At 42.9% G+C, this 21504-nt stretch overlaps 1 protein-coding gene across 1 annotated transcript in view; it reads right to left on the reverse strand.

Annotated features, from left to right (window-relative positions):
• ca9 (carbonic anhydrase IX) overlaps positions 1-21504 on the reverse strand; it is a 103340-nt gene that overhangs the window by 53244 nt on the left and 28592 nt on the right. The window contains exons 3-6 of the mRNA XM_048605280.1: positions 17942-18109; positions 15025-15167; positions 8841-8933; positions 5686-5749 (exon numbers count right to left, since the gene is read on the reverse strand). Of these exons, the coding sequence (XP_048461237.1) occupies positions 5686-5749; positions 8841-8933; positions 15025-15167; positions 17942-18109 (468 nt within the window). The remainder of the gene's footprint in view (positions 1-5685; positions 5750-8840; positions 8934-15024; positions 15168-17941; positions 18110-21504) is intronic.

The following is a 21504-nucleotide window of genomic DNA, read 5'->3' on the forward strand; positions in this document are numbered from 1 at the left end:
AGGTCTTATGAGGAAAGGCTGAGGGACTTGAGGCTGTTTTCGTTAGAAAGAAGAAGGTTACGAGGTGACTTAATAGAGACATACAAGATGATCAGAGGATTAGATAGGGTGGACAGCGAGAGCCTTTTTCCTCGGATGGTGATGGCTAGCACGAGGGGACATAGCTTTAAATTGAGGGGTGATAGATATAGGACAGATATCAGAGGTAGGTTCTTTACTCAGAGAGTGGTAAGGGCGTGGAATGCCCTGCCTGCAACAGTAGTAAACTCGCCAACTTTAAGGGCATTTAAATGGTCATTGGATGAACATATGGATGATAATAGAATAGTGTAGGTTAGATGGGCTTCAGATTGGTTTCACAGGTCGGAGCAACATCGAGGGTTGAAGGGCCTGTACTGCGCTGTAATGTTTTATGCTCTATCACAATCTGTCCAAAAAAAAACGGCTGCATCTAACAAAGGGCAAAACTATAACTTGTACCTAGTGGTAACAAGGGGTCATGCCCACACAGAGGAGGGGCAGAGCCATGATAGAAGGTTGTTCAGGAAATGGGAGATAGATAGGAGGAATCTGGAGGTCATATCCTTGACATGGGATCCACTGGTGAAGGTGGAGCTAGTTGGGAGATAATCATGACCCAGTGCTACAGAAGATTGTGGGAGGAATCTTGAACCTTTCCCTTTGATGAGTTTAATGATGGTGGTGGTGCTGGGGAAAGGGCATCTGATCAGGCTCAAGGGTTACCCCACTGCATTCCCACTTGTATAACTTTCCTGACCTATTGCCAATTGATGAGCTTAAGTGGGCTATAAATGACCACAGGGGCCCCATCCCACTGCTGCCAGTATTAGCCCAGAGGTGCTTGGAGGAACTCAGTCTGCAGGGAGAATGAGAAGCAGTCTTGGAGGGATTGCTTATAGATGCCCCATTCAAAATTACTAGTTAAGCAGTGTATATTTCATATTCCACAGTCCTCCCCTTGCTGCCAACTTCCTTCCCTGCAATTCACCATTCCACAACACCCTCCTAGCCAATAACCTGTCCATCCTGTGATCCCTCCACAATCGAAGCTCTCAGCTGGTATTAGTACTGGCAGCAGCCATGATCTCTGGTGGCGCTGCTGAGTATAGGAGGGCAGTCAACTTTTGATTGGCCAGTGGCTCTTGGAGGGCAGGACCTCTTTCTGCGGGGTCCTTGATCCATGGAGATAAACCTGTCACTGGCCTGGCAAAAGCCCCAAGATGTGAGCCATCCCATAAACAGCCAACATGGGATCTCACTGGTTTGTCCCGCTGGTGGCCAACATCCCCACTGTCACAACAAGATTCCATCCAGTAAGTGCCCAGGTGGATGACAGCAGCTATCGGTGCCCTCATCACACCTCCTCGCCATCCACAGCTTATAGCCCTCCAGTTTATTATAGCTGGCACCTTCTTTATTTCTAGTACTTTCCAACCATCAGGTGCACACCTTGGTTGCACCTTGCCAACAGCTGCACGCCATCTTGCATCTCACTGGGCAACAACCTTTGTCAGAGCTGGACAACGCATTCAAATGAAGACAGACATGAATATATGAAGGACATGGCACATTGGGCCATCATTGATGGACTGCCCCACATGTTGGAGAAATTGCACTGATGTGACCAATCGAGGCACTGCACCTGGTAATGAGATCCATGAACAAGAGAGTTCCAAACTACAACTCCTCTGCAACTACAATTTTGTATGTGTTCACCTTCCAGGCACCTTCTGAGATTCCTTCACCTTACAGCAGCCTACACTTCCTCAGATCTTCACTTCAACCTTCAAAATGAGTGGATGCTTCCTAAAGTGCTACTCACCCCCTTACAGAAAGGGCAAGACAGAGGCAATTCAGACTTTCTCAGTAAACCAACCAATGAGAAGACCATCGTGCTTCCGACATTGTGTGGTCTGGTTGGGTTGTGATCTCCATTACTCTCCAGAGAGAGTCTCATTGTGGTCGACTGCTGTCTTCTCCAGTAAATCACAGCTCATGGGATTCATCTGTTTACACACCCACTGGCTCAAAGTGAACACAAGAGCCCAACTGTATCTATTAAAGGGTTTTCCCCACATTAAAATCAGAACTTTAATCCACCATCCTTAACTGGACTGGCCGACAGCCGACTCCAGGTTCACAGTCATGTGTTTGACTCTGAACTCTAAAATGGGCATTAAGCCATTCAGTTCAAGGGCAATTAGGGATGGCCAATAAACATTGGTACGGCCACATCCCGTGAAAAGAATAAAAGAAAGTACAATGTGAACAATTACAACTCCAATTCCAAATTCAGTAGTAGTGCCTCACCCTTGCTCCCATTCTGTCAATATTGAGCCAGCCAAAATTACAAAAACAAAACTAGCAGCAAAACAAGTATTCCAAACTAAGTGTACAAATGATAACAAGTCCTGCAGTATTCAGTAATCACACTTGTGCATTTACTTAGTGCCCATTTTCTGCCCGTCCTTGTCTGTTTTTTTTTACAATTCACTTGCGGGGTGTGGGTGTCGCTGGCTGGCCAGCATTTATTGCCCGATCCTAGTTGCCGTTGAGGAAGTGTTGGTGAGCTGCCTTCCTGCTATGCAGTGTTACCACAATAGCTGCAGTCTGGCTGGTGAAAGGTTGTGGACTTTCACAGGGCAGGCTGCACATGGCATTGGAGGAGGATTTCATGTAGCTTGGAAGGCCTGGCTGCAGCCTGCACCGTCTTATTATTGGGGACAGCTTTCGGGATTGGCTGGCTGAGGGGCAATATAAATAAAAAGGGCATTGGAATGGAAGGGGTTGGAGAACGAGCACCGACATCCTGAGAGGGGAACAGCAGATTCATGCTTCATGAAGCCTTTCTTCTTTGGGAGGGCCTAAGTGACCTGCTTGGGGACTGACGGATACACTGTTTCGATAGCCTGGCAGGCCCATTTTAACATCGTGATCCAAAGTTCTGTCAACAGCAGCTAGATATTCCAATGCAGCGTTCTGACACAGAGTTGTAGTTGCTAGAACAGCCAGACATTGCATTACAGTTGAATCCAAAATAAAGAGTGTGCATACACAGTTATTCACCATGTCCAGATTGAAAAGGTGCAGTGCATACTCTGAAGGTGGTACTGGACTGTAGCTTTCTGACCACCTTCCCAATGCACTCAGTGTTTTGCTGTGCACATTGGTTAGCTTTCTTCGGCAGGCTGTCCATCAAACGTTGCCACCCGAGTCCACTGCAACTGGACCCTAACCCCAACCCTAACCCTCTGACAAGCTGGCAATTGCACTATCCTTACCCAGGGGCATTGGCTTCAGCCCACTTACACCCAATGTCTCACCACAAGCAGAATTCACCTCCAATCCTCATCTTGGATCCAAGTGACATCCCCTTTTTAAAACCTTACCCCCTATTTCTAGACTCCCCAACCACACGAAACATCTTACTTGCATCTACTCTGATTATCCCTTTAAAGAATTTTGTAAAATTCAATGAGACCACCATTCATTCTTCAAAACTCTCCGGAATGAAGGCTCACTTTCCGCAAATTCTCTTCATAGGGCAGTCCTATTATCCTAGGAATAAGTCTGGTGAACAATTATTGCATTCCTTCCATGGAAAGAAGATCCTTCCTGAGATAAAAATGAGGCTAAAACTTCGTAGTACTCTAGGTGAGGTGTAAGCTGCTCTAGTATGGAGGCAAGCTTCACTACTCCAACATTATTGGTGTTTGTGGATTGCACAGAGATTTCAGGAAGCTGGCTCCAGTTAATCACCAAGGACCAGCTGTTTATGTCTTTTAAAATTTCATTTGATTTGACTTATTGTCATGAGTACCTATGTACAGTGACAAGCAGTACAGGCAGATCATAGTAAGCAAGGACATACAGATCATGGGGTGAAAAAAACTTGGGCAGAGGCATACAGGTTACATCAGACAGGCCGTGCACTAGGCAAAATTGACATTGACAAGATCAGCATTATTTGAAGTTAGAGTCCATTCATCTGTCTAATAATGGCTGCGAAGAAGCTGTTCTTGAACCTGCTGGTGCATGTGTTCAGGCTTCTGGATCATCTGCTGGAAGAGGTTGTAGGAAATCATTACTGGGGTGGGATGGGTCTTTGATGATGTTGGCAGCTTTTGCGCGGCAGTGAGACATGTAAATGGAATCCATGGAATAGAAGGTTCGCTTCCATGATGGTCTGGGCTGTGTACGCAAGCTTCTGTATCATAATATAATAAAATTGTAATAGTAGCCACTACTCTTCCCTTTAGAAAGTCAAATTTGTTCTCAATGTAGCTCATAAGATGGTCTTATGGAACAGGGGATGGCATCCTTGCCTCTGAGCCAGGAGCTCCACATACAAGTTCCACTCCAGGACTTGACAACCGAAGTGATGTGGCCAAGCAGATAAATGCATCCACCAGATGCCAAAGGCAGGTTGTAAGCACAGAGGAAGATCCCTCGTCAGACATATGATGGAAAACAATGGGAAAGCCTCTAGCATCACTATCCAGCAGTCCACACTAAAACATGTAAAAAATGCTGTTGTCACAGCAATATAGAGTTCCTGAATGACCGTTAACACACACAGATAAACCAGTTCATCCGAGTTAGTATATGAAACCATGTAATGAGTGGACAAGTCTGATATTTAATGTGCCATCCCTATTTAATGTAACATAGCAAGCAAAAGGGAGCATCAGATAATTGGTGTTTCATTCTAATCTTTCAAATCAGAAGAAAAACCATTTGTTCCAGTACAAAAATCCAAGGCCCAAAGACTTACAATGGACAACTAAAACTGTCTACAGCACTTTCAGTCAAACAACACTATTTGTATTTCCAACTTGGGCGGACATTTTAAAACCAAATTTGGTGGTGTTCCCTTCCCTTACTAACATTAAAGAACGTCAGTTCTAAAGTTTTATGATGGCATTAAGTGGTCCCCCACACCTCTATCACATGCCTCCGATAAGATATTGCTAACTAACTCCACAATTAACTGATATGATCAGTGTTAGCACCAAAAGCCTTGGCAACAGCCCTACAGATAGAAACACCAGAGATAAATGGGGAAAAAATGCAAGTGAATGTGGGAACAAAGACTAAAAGTAAATATTTGCAAGACAGCCAGCAGCAATGTTGGGGGGGCTTAAGTGCCAGAAGAATCTCCTTCCAATTGTGCTGTTCTTTTTTTACAACACTGTTCATCCAAAATATCTTCCAGCTCGCAGGAAGGCTCCAAACCTGAAGGATTAACCTTGAAACTGACTGTTCACCCTGCTGAAGTTGACTAACCTGCAAAGTGTTTCTACATTTCCAACATCTGCAATACTTTACATTTTGAATGTATACAGAGCTAGAAAGTTGTGTAGTGACCAGTCAAAACATGGATGCACTGTGGGGAGGTGACAAGCTGCTCGCAGGAGCACTGCTGGCTAAGGGAAATCTGGATTAGGCTCTTATCTTCAGGTTCCTGGTAGTGACAAAATGCTCAGGGATGGCATTTGTGTTTTGGTGACCTTAGGATTGCTTAAACTCAACATCAGCTCAATGTGATGAGTTAATTTGACAACAATAAAGCAATAATTGCAATTTCATTCCTTGAAATAAAAAGACAAATACTTTTGATTGCACAGATGGCAGGCCAATTGTAATCTTGCATGGATCAATTACCTTCAACAGCATCTTGAAGTTTATCAAATATATGATCATAGTTTTTATTGTCTTGTGCTCCAACCTGCAAGATTAACATAGGGTTAGGAAAATGTCAGAGGTAAAATAAGAAAAACTAAACTATACTCGCCTTGAACCTACTCATTTCCAGTTTGAAGTGTTACACACAGTCCATACTGAATCTGATCCTGGGACTAGCTTGGCTAATTATTTCTAAGAAGCTGTCCCCTTTCATTTTGATCATCTGTCTGTTTTGATAGTCAGTCCAATTTTAAGCACAGGTGGCTGATTTTTCTGGGTCATCAGCTGAATGAAAGCAAGAAAGTTTGCATCAAGTGTGAAATATCTTCACAGCTGAGCTTGTCACCAAGGAGAACAGGATTGTTTTCCATCAGGCAAAACAAGGTAACCTCCCCTGACCTCTCCAATCCACACGGCTGTGGGCTGTCAGCTCACGACTTAACACGATCATCAGACCCTATCAGACAGGACATTGGAAATATTATTCTTGCTGTAATCAGTTAAATAGACATCAACTACTGATATTACAGAAAAGATCCATTGTGAGATGCCAGCAGGGAGAACCTGCAATAATTTCTTTACCTTGAAATTGCACATTTTGTAATGATTTTGTTTTTAAAACGCATTTTTTAAAATTTATTCATCTTGTGAAGTGGTTTCAAATGAGGAAAGACATTATTAATAAAGTTAATTTAAACTTCTGGTAAGGATGAGAAAACACCCATTAAGTGCAGGCTGCATGTGAGGAATTAATGTGACTTACAGTCATCGAGTTGTGCAGCAAGGAAACAGGCCTTTTGGTCCAACTCGTCCATTCCTACCAGATATCCTAAACTGATCTATTCCCATTGCCAGCATTTGGCCCACACCCCTCTAAACCCTTCCTATTCGTGTACCCATCAGATGCCTTTTGAATGATGTATTTTTACCAGCCTTCACTACCTCCTCTGGCAGCTCCCATCAATATTTCCCCCACCCTGAGAATGAACTAGAATGTGAGCTAGAATGTTGTCACTTATATTGCAATGAACATCATTCACTTTCAAATAACTTGTTAAAAAGAACTAAGCAAAAATTTCAGTCAGGAGTCAAGATAGGGTTGGGTTCTTCAATTATCTTTAAACTACCCTTCATACAGAATACTCTATACCAATAGCACACAGCCACTGCACAACAGCAATAACTTGTTGTTATACAGATTCTTTAGGGAAAACATCACCGAACAACCTTTATAGAAACATAGTCAAAATCAAATTTGACACCGGACCAAAGGGATTTTAGGGCATAACAAGGTGTAGAGCTGGATGAACACAGCAGGCCAAGCAGCATCAGAGGAGCAGGAAGGCTGATGTTTCAGGCCTAGACCCTTCTTCAGAAATGGGGGAGGGGAAGGGGGTTCGGAAATAAATACGGAGAGAGGGGGAGGCGGATAGAAGATGGATAGAGGAGAAGATAGGTGGAGAGGAGACGGACAGGTCAAAGAGGCGGGGATGGAGCCAGTAAAGGTGAGTGTAGGTGGGGCGGTAGGGAGGAGATAGGTCAGTCCAGGGAGGACGGACAGGTCAAGGGGGCGGGATGAGGTTAGTAGGTAGGAGATGGGGGTGGGGCTTGAGGTGGGAGGAGGAGATAGGTGGGAGGAAGGACAGGTTAGGGAGGCGGGGACGAGCTGGGCTGCTTTTGGGATGTGGTAGGGGGAGGGGAGATTTTGAAGCTTGTGAAATCCACATTGATACCATTGGGCTGCAGGGTTCCCAAGCGGAATATGAGTTGCTGTTCCTGCTACCTTCGGGTGGCATCGTTGTGGCACTGCAGGAGGCCCAGGATGGACATGTCGTCTGAGGAATGGGAGGGGGAGTTGAAATGGTTCGCGACTGGGAGGTGCAGTTGTTTCGTGTGAACCGAGCGTAGATGTTCTGCAAAGTGGTCCCCAAGCCTCCGCTTGGTTTTCCCAATGTAGAGGAGGCCACAACGGGAACAGCGGATGCAGTATACCACATTAGCAGATGTGCAGGTGAACATCTGCTTGATGTGGAAAGTCTTCTTGGGGCCTGGGATGGGGGTGAGGGGGGGGAGGTGTAGGGGCAGGTGTAGCACTTCCTGCAGTTGCAGGGAAAAGTGCCGGGTGTGGTGGGGCTGCAGGGGAGTGTGGAGCGGACAAGGGAGTCACGGAGAGAGTGGTCCCTTCGGAAAGCAGATAAGGGTGGCATCCAGCTCTACACATTGTTATCTCAGATTCTCCAGCATCTGCAGTTCCTACTATCTCTGAAAGGATTTTAGGGCAGGTGGCTAAAAGTCTGCTAAAAGATTGCTTTAAAGGAACATTTTAAAAGAAAGAAATGCAGAGAGGCAACAGAATGCTGAGTTCTTTGAAAAATTACACACACATTGAATTGTGAGAACAAAGATTGGCATTTCTTAATTTCACCGAGTGAATAGAATTGAATTGACTTGAGGCAGACATCTGTAATGATGGGACGTGTAGGAAGAGGCTGAGATGGATCATCCATTTTGCACCTCAGTTAGAAGAGGTTTGAGAGTGCTTAAGCCTTGTCATTTGCACTGATGTGCTAGGTTCCTTTAACATTGGAGGATGGGGATATCTGTGACTACTCCTCTGGTTAGTTGCTTAATTATCTGCCATCATTCACGACTCTGGAGTTTATGTCTGATCTGTTGGTTGGGCAATTACAAAGTATATACTGTTTATGCGGTGAGGAGGGGATGCAGTGTTGGTCAGGGAGACATGAGAAACATTGCCAAATTATGGGAGGTGTGCTTTTAAGGATGTAGGAATGGTTTGAAAACCTCTATAATTTTAAAGAAGCAAAATTGCAGACACTTTATAAAGGTATGCAGCAGAATAAAAATAGTTAAACTTAGGTGGTATTTCAAGCTGATAATGCAAAACAACAATGGCTTTACTGAATGTGGAAAGAAAAAAAAAGAAAGAGTAATAAAGTGGGAAATTGTGTAGGAAGGAGTAACAAACATAAGTCTGAAACATTGCAGGAAGAGAAGAAGACAGTATACATTGAAGAAACTGATAAGTGCAAAGTAATTGGACTTTAAGCGTTATTTCTTATTAAAAAGTGATCTCCTACGGAAGATTAAATAAAGCCTTGATAGCACTTTACCTGAAGGAATATTGCCAGAACAGCGAGACCATCTGCTTCCTGTGCTGCATTGGCCAAACTTTCATACTTGGCAGCAAAATGAACAACGTGCATCTGCAGAAATAAGCAGTACATAAAGAACACCAGTGCAAGGAACAGGATTAGGCAATTCATCCCCAAATATAATGATTCCAGCCACTGTCTTTACAAGAGTTTGATCCAGGACATTTCACAGAATTTTAGAAACTAGAAGTGTGAGTAAGCTGTGTGACCTACCAACCCTGCTCTGCCGTTCAAAAGCATGATGACCAATCCTCTGTCTCAATGCCATATTCCCACTTTCTCTCGATAGTGTAAGATGCCTTTAAACCCTAAAAATGCCTCTTTTTTTGAATATACTCATGTAACTTGGCCTCTATAGCCTTTTGTGGTGGAGAATTCCGTGCATGTGTGTGCGGGCGTGTGCATGTGCGTGAAGAAATGCTTCCTTATATCTGTTCCAAATTACTTAACCCATATCCTGCGACTGTATTCCCTGCTGCCCAGCTGGTTACAACTTTATATGTTTCAATCAGATGCCCTCTCATTCCTCTAAACTCTAATGAATAGAAGTGCAGGCAAAACAATCTCTCCTCATAGGACACAGTAGTTAGCACTGCTGCCTCACAGCACCGGGGACCCAGGTTTGATTCCACCCTCAGTTGACTGTCTGTGTGGGTTACCTCCAGGTGCTCTGGTTTCCTCCCACAGTCCAAAGTTGTGCAGGCTAGGTGGATTCACCATGTTAAAATTGCCCGTAGTTTTCAGGGATGTGTAGACTAGATGGGTTACAGGGGGATGAGTCTGGGTGGGATGCTCTGAGGGCCAGTGTGGACTTGTTGGGCCGAAGGGCCCGTTTCCACACTGCAGGGATTCTATTAAAAAAAAGGACAGTCCTGCCATCCCTGGTATCAGCCTAGTGAACCTCTGCTGCACTCCCTCAATGGCAGGTATATCCTTTCTTAGGTAGGGAGACCAAAACTGCATGCTATACTCCAGGTGTAGTCTCAGTGAGGCCCTGTATAGCTGGAGTAAGATGTCTCTATTTCTGAACTCAAATCCACTTGCAATGATGTGTGAGAAATGCAGGAACAGGTTATTGAATTGGACGATTAGCCAAGCGCATAATAATGGCAGAGCAGATTTGAAAGTCCTATTCCTGCTCCTATTTTCTCATTCTATGAATCGGTTATATAATGCCTGCGTGACAGCTAACTGCACTTGCAATGAAGGCCAAGGTGCCATTTTTCTTCTGAATCACTTGCAGTACCTGCCTAGCTACTTTCATTGACTGATGTACGAGATCCCTTTGTACATCTACAATTCCCAATATTTCCCCACTTAAATAATACCTGGCATGTTTTCACACTGAAGTGTATAACTTCATGTTTATTTATTCATTCACCTGATTTTCAGGGTGGGGGAATTAACATGGGGTCTTAAACTAAACAACATCTTATCTTGCTCAAGGAGTGCAGCAGTTTCCTGTTTTCACAGCCTTAGAAAGTCATTATTTATGGACACTGTGGAAATTGCCTTCAAATAAAATATATAGAAAGCTACTTAGTTAACTCATCTTGCTGCTAAGAAATTGAAGAAGCTGCATCTGAATTCATCTATTGTTTGTCAGCAAGTTTTCTCAAATTCTTCCAGATACATATTAATACAAAGAATTACTTTTGAAAATCTGAGATGCAGCTTGGACCCTGCATATCACAGCTATGAAGCAAACAGAAAATACTTTAAAACAGTGAGGCAGCATTCATGGATGTTTCTCTGACAACAGACGTGTCTATGTGTTTCCAATATTTTGTGCTCTTACTTTAGATTTCTGATATCTGCATTATCTTGTTTCTTCTTTCACCTAAGTAATGCTGGAAGTTTAGAAGTCACAGCTTGTGAAAGGTTATATTATGCAGCAAAGGTGCTAGCTTAATACTCAGCAGAACATCTAGATTTCAGAAACTGCCTTGCCAATGTCCATCATTCTAATATTTTATTCAAACTCAGTAAAACGCTAAACTGTCAGTACAGTTATGCATAATTTATAAATAAACAGTTGTTTTGGTTGTATAAAACTGGAGTATTGCTGAAAAAGGATTGGACAACAATTGCTAAAAAGTCCTGATTGTGCCAAGAATTATGCTGATAACCAGTTCATGATTGTTACTCTGTGTGACACACATTGTAATCTCCTGTGCAGGCAGAGTACTCTGCTCTTTGCGGACAAAGAAAAATGAGCCCACTTTTCCAATTGGAATAGGCACACGGAAAAGGTGGCAGCCATGCTCCCTGATTCTTCTTCGGGGCAATTCTTTAAGCCAACAGGGTCAACACACTGGGTTCAAACTTAAACAATGTGCAGCAGTTAGCTATAACGCATGCATTATATAACTGATCCATAGAATGAGAAAATAGGAGCGGGAATAGGCCCTTCAAATCTGCTCTGCCATTATTATGGGCATGGCTAATCGTCCAATTCAATAACCTGATCCTGCATTTCTCACATATCCTTTGATCCCTTTTGCTCCACGTACTATATCCAACTCCTTCTTAAAATCATTCAATATTTTGCCATTGACTGTTTTCTGTGCTAATGAATTCTACAGGCTCACTCTGGGTGAAGAAATGTTGCCTGATCTCAGTACTAAATGGTTTACACTGTATGTGACAGTGTAAACCATTTGTAAACCAGTGTAAACCAGTGACATACAGTGTACACTGTATGTAGACAGTGACCCCTGCTTCTGGACTCCCCATCACTGCAGGCATCCTTCCAGCATCTACCCTGTGTAGTCTTTCAGAATAGATTTCTACGAAATAATTCTGAACTCCAGTGAATCCTAGTCAAACAAATTCTCCTCATATATCTCCGCTGCACTGCCTCCAAAGCAAGAATATCCTTCCTCAGATAAGGAGGCCAAACCTGCACACAATATTCTGGGTGTGGTCTCACCAAGGCCCTGTACAATTGCTGCAAGGTATCCCTGCATCTTGTTGCTATCAAGGCTAACATACCATTTGCCTTCTTTACTGCCTGCCGTACCTGCGTGCTTATCTTCAATGACTGGTGTATGAGGACACCCAGCACATTTCCCTTTCTCCGATAGAAATCTGCTTGCCTGCTACCAAAGTGGATAACTTCACATTTAATCACATTATTGTGCATCTGTCATGTACTTACCCACTTGCTAAGCTTATCTAAATCACACTAACTCATCTCTGCCCTATCCTCACAGGTCATCCTTCCACCCAGCTTTGTATCATCTACAAGTTAAAATATTACATTTAGTTCCCTCATCTAAATCATTAGTATATATTGCGAATAGCTGGGGTCCTTACCCTGATTCCCACAGTACCCCACCAGTCACTGCCTGCCACTTGAAGAAGAACCGTTTATTCCTACACTTTGTCTCCTGTCTGCCAGTTTTCTATCCATCTCAATATACCATCCTCAGTCATGTGTTTTAAATTTTAGTCTGATATGTGGGACTTTGTCAAGAGCCTTTTGAAAGTCCAAATAAACTATACCCACCGATATCCCCTTATCAACCCTACTAGTTACATCCTTCAAGGGTTCCAGTAGATTTGTCAAGCATGATTTCCCTTTCACAAATCCATGCCAACTCAGTTTGATCCTACCATTTTCTCTGCCAAATGCTCTGCTATTAAATCTTTTAAAATAGACACTGACAGTTTTCCCACTATCAATATCAGACCCACTGGTCTGTAGTTCTCAGTTTTCTCTCTACTTCCCTTTTTAAAATAGTAGGGTTGCATTAGCTACCCTCCAAACTATACAAACTTTTCCATAGAATCTTAAAAGATGACCACCAATGCATCCATTATTTCTAAGACCACTTCCTTAAATACTCTGGGATATAGATTATCACAGCCTGGGGATTCAGTCTTCAATCTCAGTTTCCCAACACCATTTCCCTACTGACCCTGATTTCCTTCAGTATCTCCCTCTCACTAAATCCTGTGTTCTCCAACATTGCTGGTATGTTATTTGTATAATCCTTTGTGAACACAGAACCAAATGTACTTAGTTGGTCAGCCACTTTTACAGGCAATTTTTTTTGTTCGCCACAAGCTTACTCTCACTCTACTTTCCCTCTCTCAATCCATTCCTTTGTCATTCTCTCCTGAATTCATAGAAACATAGAAACACAGAGAGAGGAGCAGGAGGAGGCCATTCAGCCCTTCAAGCCTGCTCCACCATTCTTCATGATCATGGCTGATCATCCAACTCAATAGCCTAATCCTGCTTTCTCACCATAACCTTTGATCACATTTGCCCCAAGTGCTATATCTAGTCACTCTTGAATACATTCAATGTTTTGGCATCAACTACTTCCTGTGGTAATGAACTCCACAGGCTCACCACTCTTTAGGTGAAGAAATGTTTCCTCATCTCCGTCCTAAATGGTGTACCCCGAATCCTCATATTGTGACCCCCGGTTCGGGACACACCCACCATCGGGAGCATCCTCCCTGCATTAACCCTGTCCAGTCCTGTTAGAATTTTATAAGTCTCTACGCGATTCCCCCCTCATTCATTTCAACTCCAGCAAAAACAATCCTAACTTAGTCAATCTCTCCTCATACCGAAGGCCAACATACCATTCACCTCTGAAACTGCTCCCACTCCTCAGGTCTGTTAGTTTTTTTCTGGCCAATTTTTACGCCTCCCCCTTAGAGCTAATACTCTCTAATTTCTCTGTAAGCCACAGTTTGGCTACCTTTTCCATTTCAACTTTTGCACCATTAGGACTGAACAATTTTTGTGGCTAACTTAAGTGCTCTTTGAATGTTTGCATTGGCTTTCCACAGTCATCCCTTTCAGTAACGCTCCCCAATCTATTAAAGCTAACTTGTGTCCTATACCATTGTCAGTTCCTCAGTCTAGATTTAGGACTCTAGTTGCAAAATCAAATACGACCATTCTCTATGGCAATACCTCTGCCAATCAGAGTCAGCCTGCAGTTCATTAACATGTTCGTCTCATTCAATATTAAAAAAATGTACATCTGGTATTCTTGTGAATTGTCTTGTATTGTTGGAAGACAAACAAACTTCAAAAAAAAATCCTAAATTCAAAGAACTTTGATGGCATTCACCATAAAATGGTAAGCAATACTTCACTGAAATGAAGAATTTAGTTGTAGGTCAATTTCTTAAATTAGAGTTTGCACATGCACAGATGCATTTACAACAAGGAATGCACACAAACCATTCCTCCTGCATAGCCATTTTGACAATGAACTATCTCACAATCAAAAGGAAGACAATATCTATATTCTTCTTGTTTGTGACACAGTGTTCTCTTAGCAAATCACATCACAGGACAAGAACAGGGAATTCAGATTTCCCCAAAAAAATCCCTAAACATTCTGTATAATGTTGGCTTCAGGCCAGTGTGAATTGTGCTGGAGGATGTCTTTTAGCTAAAGCCAGGCTGAATGAAATTAATTGTCAGATATATTCCAAACTTTTAGCATCTGTTAAAATAATCAATGGGAAATTATTCCAATATTAACTATAAATCATCAATGACCACTGGCCATGGTAGCAACCACGGTGCATCTTACAGTTGGCGAAGAGTACAGTCACAGAAATACCTTTCAAAGACCAACCACTGCTGCCTCAGTGCCAGGGACCCAGATTTGACTCCGGCCTTGGGAAACGGTCGGCATAGTATTTGTACATTCTCCCCGTGTCTGCGTGGGTTTCCTCTGGATGCTCCAGTTTCCCCCCACACAGTCTAAAGATTAGGTGGATTAACCATGCTAAATTGCCCATATAGCGTCCAGGATGTGCAGGATAACTATGGGTAATATAGGGTTACAGGAATAGGGTAGGGGTGTGGGGTCTGGGTAGGATGCTCTTTGGAGTGTTGGTGTGGAGTCGATGAACCAAATTGCCCAATTTCACACTGCAGGGATTCTATCCTTCTAAGATAACATCATGCTGCAATGCTCTGTTTCTTTGCATTGGCTTTCATTGATCTAGTAGTGGTCTAGCCCATAACTAGAAAATTATATTTAAGTAAGTTTCATTTAAAAAATGAATCCAAATGCAAAATAGTTACTGAAATTGTAATGAATTAACAAAATAATCACCAACATTTGCATAGTAAATAAACAAAGGCTGATAGTATTACCTCAGCAGCATACTGGGTACCATCCACTGTATGCTCGGATCCCGGACTGGTGTCTGATCCCCAGTGAAAATGCAGCTGAGATGCTAGATACTTCTGCTTGAAACCATGGCTTATGCTCATTGAATCCGGGAGTGAAAGTTGAACTTGAGGAAAAACAAAAACCACAACAGTGTTATGATCCTTTTATACTAAACCAGATGGAATCATGAGAGAGTGTTGTCTTACACAACTTCAATCAACATTACAAAGCAGCACAAATTGGTGCCTAGAGTTACATTCCTCACACCTAAGGTTCAGCTTAGGATAGTGAGAGTCTTTGTAATCAGCAAAAAAAAACCATGAACAAGGGAATTGCTGTGTTCAAATAAAGGATATTTCGCAGAACTTAGAAAATATTCACAAACAATTCATTCTTATGTTTACAGCCATTAACAAACTCTTACATAGAGTTTAGGGTAGAGTAGAACACGCTATCTATCCCAACAGGACAAGTATATCAAGCAAAATACTGCACATGATGGAAATCTGAAACAGACAGAATGCTGGAGAAACTCAGCAGGTCTGGCAGCATTTGTGGAGAGAAATAGTTAATTTTTCAAGTCTGGTATGACTCCTCTTCAGAATGGAAAGATGTTGAAAAATGAATTATCTTGTATATGTTTGACAGAGGCAGAGGAGGACCAAGAGGACAAGACAGTATGGAGGCCCAATGCAAAAGGCAAAGGGATTGTTAAAAGTATAGAAAAAAGTGAAAAGGGTGTAAATTATTGTGTGAAAGGGAGAGAATTTGGCCTAAGTGCAAAGTAAATAAGATAAAAATATGACATGGCTGTGGAGCATGGTGGTGGTAGGGGAGAATAAATGAGAAAAATTGAGGGCAGACATAAAATGACTAATTTCGGAGCTATTCAATTCAATGATGAGACCTCGATAAATGGCCTATAGAACAAGTATCTTTTTTAAAGCAGTGTCCATTTGATACTGTGGCCAGCAGTAATTAATTGGCTTTGTTGGAAACCTGTGACCAAAACAAAATAGAAAAAAAATTAACTTGGCCAAACAGCAAGGAATGCTGGGTACATTGGCCAAGTAAAACTCTGAAGTCACAAAACCCACACACCAGACAGACAGACAGACACAGTGCAAACACAGTGGCCAGGTGCTAACTGATATTAACATAATGTAAAAGACAAGTGTTATTCTGACAGACATATCCCCAGCAATTCATCCACCAAAGGAGGGACCAGACAGAAAGGCACAGGGTCTTGCTACACAAAAGAAACAAACAGTAGCATGGTATCCAAATGACTGGCATTGTTTCAAACTGTATTATGTGAGTTTTCCTGATTAGTCAGAACTAGAGAAAGTTTCAGAAAACTATCCAAAAAAGGAATAAAAACGGGGTTCACCTGCAGACTTCTCTCTTGGAGCCTCTTGGGTCTTCTGAGGAAACAAGCATGCCAAAGGCAGAGACCCACTGACCATCCAGAGAGAGAAGAGAGAAAGCAGCTTTGCAGTCCCACAGAGACACAGAGACAGCACACCACGGGTATGCAAATCTACAAGAGACTCGGGTAGTATTGCAAACTTAAACAGCTGAATAGGATTAGAGATAGTATTGTTTTGTAACAAAAGCTATTGTAACTTGTTTCCTAATCAAGTTGGGACTGTTTTGCATCAGTACTGGGTTAGTGTTTGTATTGATTTGACCACTTCAGTATTGTGGGATAACTGGGTAAATTCATTCATAAATACACTGGTTGGAGTTGTCAGACTTGTTTTAAGGAGGAACTAGACAACAGTTCTATCTGTTTAATTAAAATAAATGTAGATGGCAAACATACTTTCAGTAGACACATTGCCTCCTGACACTGGAATTGCCAGAGTTACACCATTCAATAAGGGAGGGGACAGAAAACAAACAGTTGTACGCCAGATAGCTCGACTTCAGTCATGGGGAAGGTGTTAGATTCAATTAGAGAAATTACAGCTGCATACTTAAACATAAAGTAATGTAATCTGAAGGAGTCAGGAACAAAAATCAAAGTTACTGGAAGATCTCAGCAGGCCTGGTAGCATCGGAGAAGAAAAATCAGAGTTAACGTTTTGGGTCCGGTGACCCTTCCTCAGAACTGATGGTAGCTGGGAAAATGTCGATGTATATCCAGAAGGTAGGGTGAAGGGAGGTGGGTAAGGAGTAAACGATAGATGGGGATACAGCCCAAAGAGAGAAGAACAGTTGGGTAGACAAAGGAGTTTATAACGATCTGGCTAAGAGGGTGAATAGCTGTTAATGGAAACTGTTAGTGGCTAACAATAGGGAGTGTGTAATGGCAAGCAATGTGATAACAAGGCCTGGTGTGTGGGGCAGGGGGCTGGGACATGGCAGAGTTCAGGTCCTAAAATTATTGAACTCTATATTGAGTCCGGAGGGCTGTAGGGTCCCCAAGCGGAAAATGAGGTATTGTTCTTCCAGCTTGTGCTGAGCTTCGCTGGAACACTGCAGCAAGCCTGAGACAGAAACGTTGGCCAGGGAACAGGGTGGTGTGTTGAAGTGGCAGGCAACTGGAAGCTCAGGATCTTTTTTGCGGGATAGAACATAAATGTTCTGTGAAGCAGTCACCCAATCTACGCTTTGTTTCCTCCTATTGGGCGGGAATTGGAGTTGAGTTGATCCCATTGAATAGTGGAACAGACACAGGGAAGTACTAGATTTTGGATTTAGATTTTATTGTCCAAATCTAAAATTTAATACAGGATTAGACTATTCAAATTGTGGAGGCTGCCCCACCATTCCGTACGATCAGGCTGATCAAAAACTTCAATGCCTTTTATGTATCCCAAACTTATTTACTCCCCATGTTCTATGATGAATTAAAATGCTGTGCAAAGATGAAAACCCCGATTTCACACTTACCTGTGTGTCCGTTATTAGATAAATCAAGCTGTTCAGTTTCCTTTAGATTATATCCTTCAAGAGTGATTGAAGGTAGTTCTTTGTTGACTGTGGTTTTCCCAGTGTCGATATTGATAGGAGACTGTGCATCCCCATTGCAAAGTGGATAGTCTTTGCCCCAGTTTTGATCTGAAGGGAAACAAAGCACACGCCACCATTAGGTATGACTCCTTAAATTAACAGATGGACTGCAAGTGTAGTATTGCTATCAGACATATTTTTGGAGGTTACAGTGTACATAATGAATTCATAGAGTAAAAGTTCCAATTGGAGCAGCTTTTATACAAAAGCTTAACACATTTACACTACATTCTAGTTGACACAGCTATTAATATATTTGAACAATTTCTAACTATATGACTAATATTCTTTTCCAATTAAGAAATAAATTAACAATTGGCACATCAACATGACCACCCATACTCCCAATTAAGAGCTACTTACATTAAATAGATCATAGTGACTCTTACTTCAGTAAACAGTAGACAAAATTACACTTAAAAATTCTATTACTAACTTTAACAACTTTGACAAGTCAATTGGTTGATATTATTAAAAAAGGAAGCATTTCTCCTATTATATTCTAGGAGTTTTACCATCACAAACATCCCCCTTCTTTCCCATCCTGAAGGTGTTGACTCAACTGGAATATAGAAATAAAATTCTAATGTGATGCCCTTCATGCCCATAAAGAAGATATTATAACAACTCCTCAATTAAAGTTAAAGTTAAAGTTAATGGATGGGAGATTGCAGGCTGAAGCAGTATTATTTTGCAAGACAAGCTCTTAGCCAACATTTTGCAAAATTATCACATGGGTGCCCTCTGACTCCATGTACAAATGGTATATTCTCTACATGGTTTGTGATTCTTTAATACAACAGGCCATTTGAATACAGAGAGACCATCACAGATGAACAAGTTTCAACTCTCATCTGAGCTTTTCGATTATAAAAGTCTTACCTCGCGTGACTCCATTTTTGGAGTAAGTGAGGTAATATATTTGGGCGGTTGCTTTACCCGAAACACTACCGAGGTAGTGTCTCCCACCCATCCTCCTCCTCTAACCAAAAAAAAAGGTTCTGAGTGCTGATTTGGTAAGGCTACTAGTTTTTTTTTATTTGTCTGTTTGGGAATTAAGAACAGTGGGAATGAATGTTAGGGCAGTTGTATGCTCCTCCTGTAGAATGTGGGAGGTAAGGGTCACCACTAGTGTCCCCACTGACTTCATCTGCGGGAAGTGCACCCAACTCCAGCTCCTCGGAAACCATGTCAGGGAACTGGAGCTGGAGCTGGATGAACTTTGGATCATTCGGGAGGCTGAGGGGGTAATTGAGAGGAGTTACGGGGAGGTAGTCACACCTCAGGTACAGGAAAAAAGTAGATGGGTTACAGTCAGGGGACGGAAAGGGAACAGGCAGACAGTGCAGGGATCCCCTGTGGCCATTCCGCTCAAAAACAAGTATACCGTTTTGGATACTATTGGGGGGGACGACTTACCAGGAGTAAGCCATGAGGTACAGGTCTCTGGCACAGAGTCTGTCCCTGTTGCTCAGAAGGGAAGGGGGGAGAGGAGGACAGCATTAGTCATTGGGGACTCCATAGTTAGGGGGACAGATAGGAGATTCTGTGGGAACGAGAGAGACTCGTGGTTGGTGTGTTGCCTCCCAGGTGCCAGGGTCCGTGATGTCTCGGATCGTGTTTTCGGGATCCTTAAGGGGGAGGGGGAGCAGCCCCAAGTTGTGGTCCACATAGGCACCAATGACATAGGTAGGAAAAGGGATGGGGACGTAAGGCAGAAATTCAAGGAGCTAGGGTGGAAGCTTAGAGCTAGAACAAACAGAGTTGTTATCTCTGGTTTGTTACCCGTGCCACGTGCTAGCGAGGCGAGGAATAGGGAGAGAGAGCAGTTGAACACGTGGCTACAGGGATGGTGCAGGAGGGAGGGATTCAGATACCTGGATAATTGGGGCTCATTCTGGGGTAGGTGGGACCTCTACAAACGGGATGGTCTACACCTGAACCAGAGGGGTACCAATATCCTGGGGGGGAAATTTGCTAATGCTCTTCGGGAGGGTTTAAACTAATTCAACAGGGGGATGGGAACCTGAATTGTAGCTCCAGTGTACAGGAGGTTGAGAGTAGTGAGGTCATAAATAAGGTTTCAAGGTTGCAGGAGTGTACCGGCAGGCAGGAAGGTGGTTTGAAGTGTGTCTACTTCAATGCCAGGAGCATCCGGAATAAGGTGGGTGAACTTGCAGCATGGGTTGGTACCAGGGACTTCGATGTTGTGGCCATTTCGGAGACATGGATAGAGCAGGGACAGGAATGGTTGTTGCAGGTTCCGGGGTTTAGATGTTTCAGTAAGATCAGGGAAGGTGGTAAAAGAGGGGGAGGTGTGGCATTGTTAGTCAAGGACAGTATTATGGTGGCAGAAAGGACGTTTGATGACAACTCGTCTACTGAGGTAGTATGGGCTGAGGTTAGAACCAGGAAAGGAGAGGTCACCCTGTTGGGAGTTTTCTATAGGCCTCCGAAAAGTTCCAGAGATGTAGAGGAAAAGATTGCAAAGATGATTCTGGATAGGAGCGAAAGTAACAGGGTAGTTGTTATGGGGGACTTTAACTTCCCAAATATTGACTGGAAACGCTATAGTTCGAGTACTTCAGATGGGTCAGTTTTTGTCCAATGTGTGCAGGAGGGTTTCCTGACACAGTATGTAGATAGGCCAACAAGAGGTGAGGCCACATTGGATTTGGTACTGAGTAATGAACCAGGCCAGGTGTTAGATTTGGAGGTAGGTGAGCACTTTGGTGATAGTGACCACAATTCGTTTACGTTTACTTTAGCGATGGAAAGGGATCGGTATATACCGCAGGGCAAGAGTTATAGCTGGGGGAAAGGCAATTATGAGGCGATGAGACAAGATTTAGGATGCATAGGATGGAGAAGGAAACTGCAGGGGCTGGGCACAATTGAAATGTGGAGCTTGTTCAAGGAACAGCTACTGCGTGTCCTTGAGAAGTATGTACCTGTCAGGCAGGGAGGAAGTGGTCGAGCGAGGAAACCGTGGTTTACTAAAGAAGTTGAATCTCTTGTCAAGAGGAAGAAGGAGGCTTATGTAGAGATGAAGCGTGAAGGCTCAGTTAGGGCGTTTGAGAGTTACAAGTTAGCCAGGAAGGACCTAAAGAGAGAGCTAAGAAGAGCCAGGAGGGGACATGAGAAGTCTTTAGCAGGTAGGACCAAGGAAAACCCTAAAGCTTTCTATAGGTATGTCAGGAATAAAAGAATGACTAGAGTAAGATTGGGTCCGGTCAAGGACAGTAGTGGGAAGTTGTGCGTGGAGTCCGAAGAGATAGGAGAGTTGCTAAATGAATATTTTTCGTCAGCATTCACACAGGAAAAAGACAATGTAGTCGAGGAGAATACTGAGATACAGTCTATTAGACTAGACGGGATTGAGGTTCATAAGGAGGGGGTGTTAGCAATTCTGGAAGGTGTGAAAATAGATAAGTCCCCTGGGC

Source organism: Rhincodon typus, chromosome 1 (genome assembly GCF_021869965.1).
Source record: "Rhincodon typus isolate 14 chromosome 1, sRhiTyp1.1, whole genome shotgun sequence".
In the NCBI taxonomy this organism is placed as follows: domain Eukaryota; kingdom Metazoa; phylum Chordata; class Chondrichthyes; order Orectolobiformes; family Rhincodontidae; genus Rhincodon; species Rhincodon typus.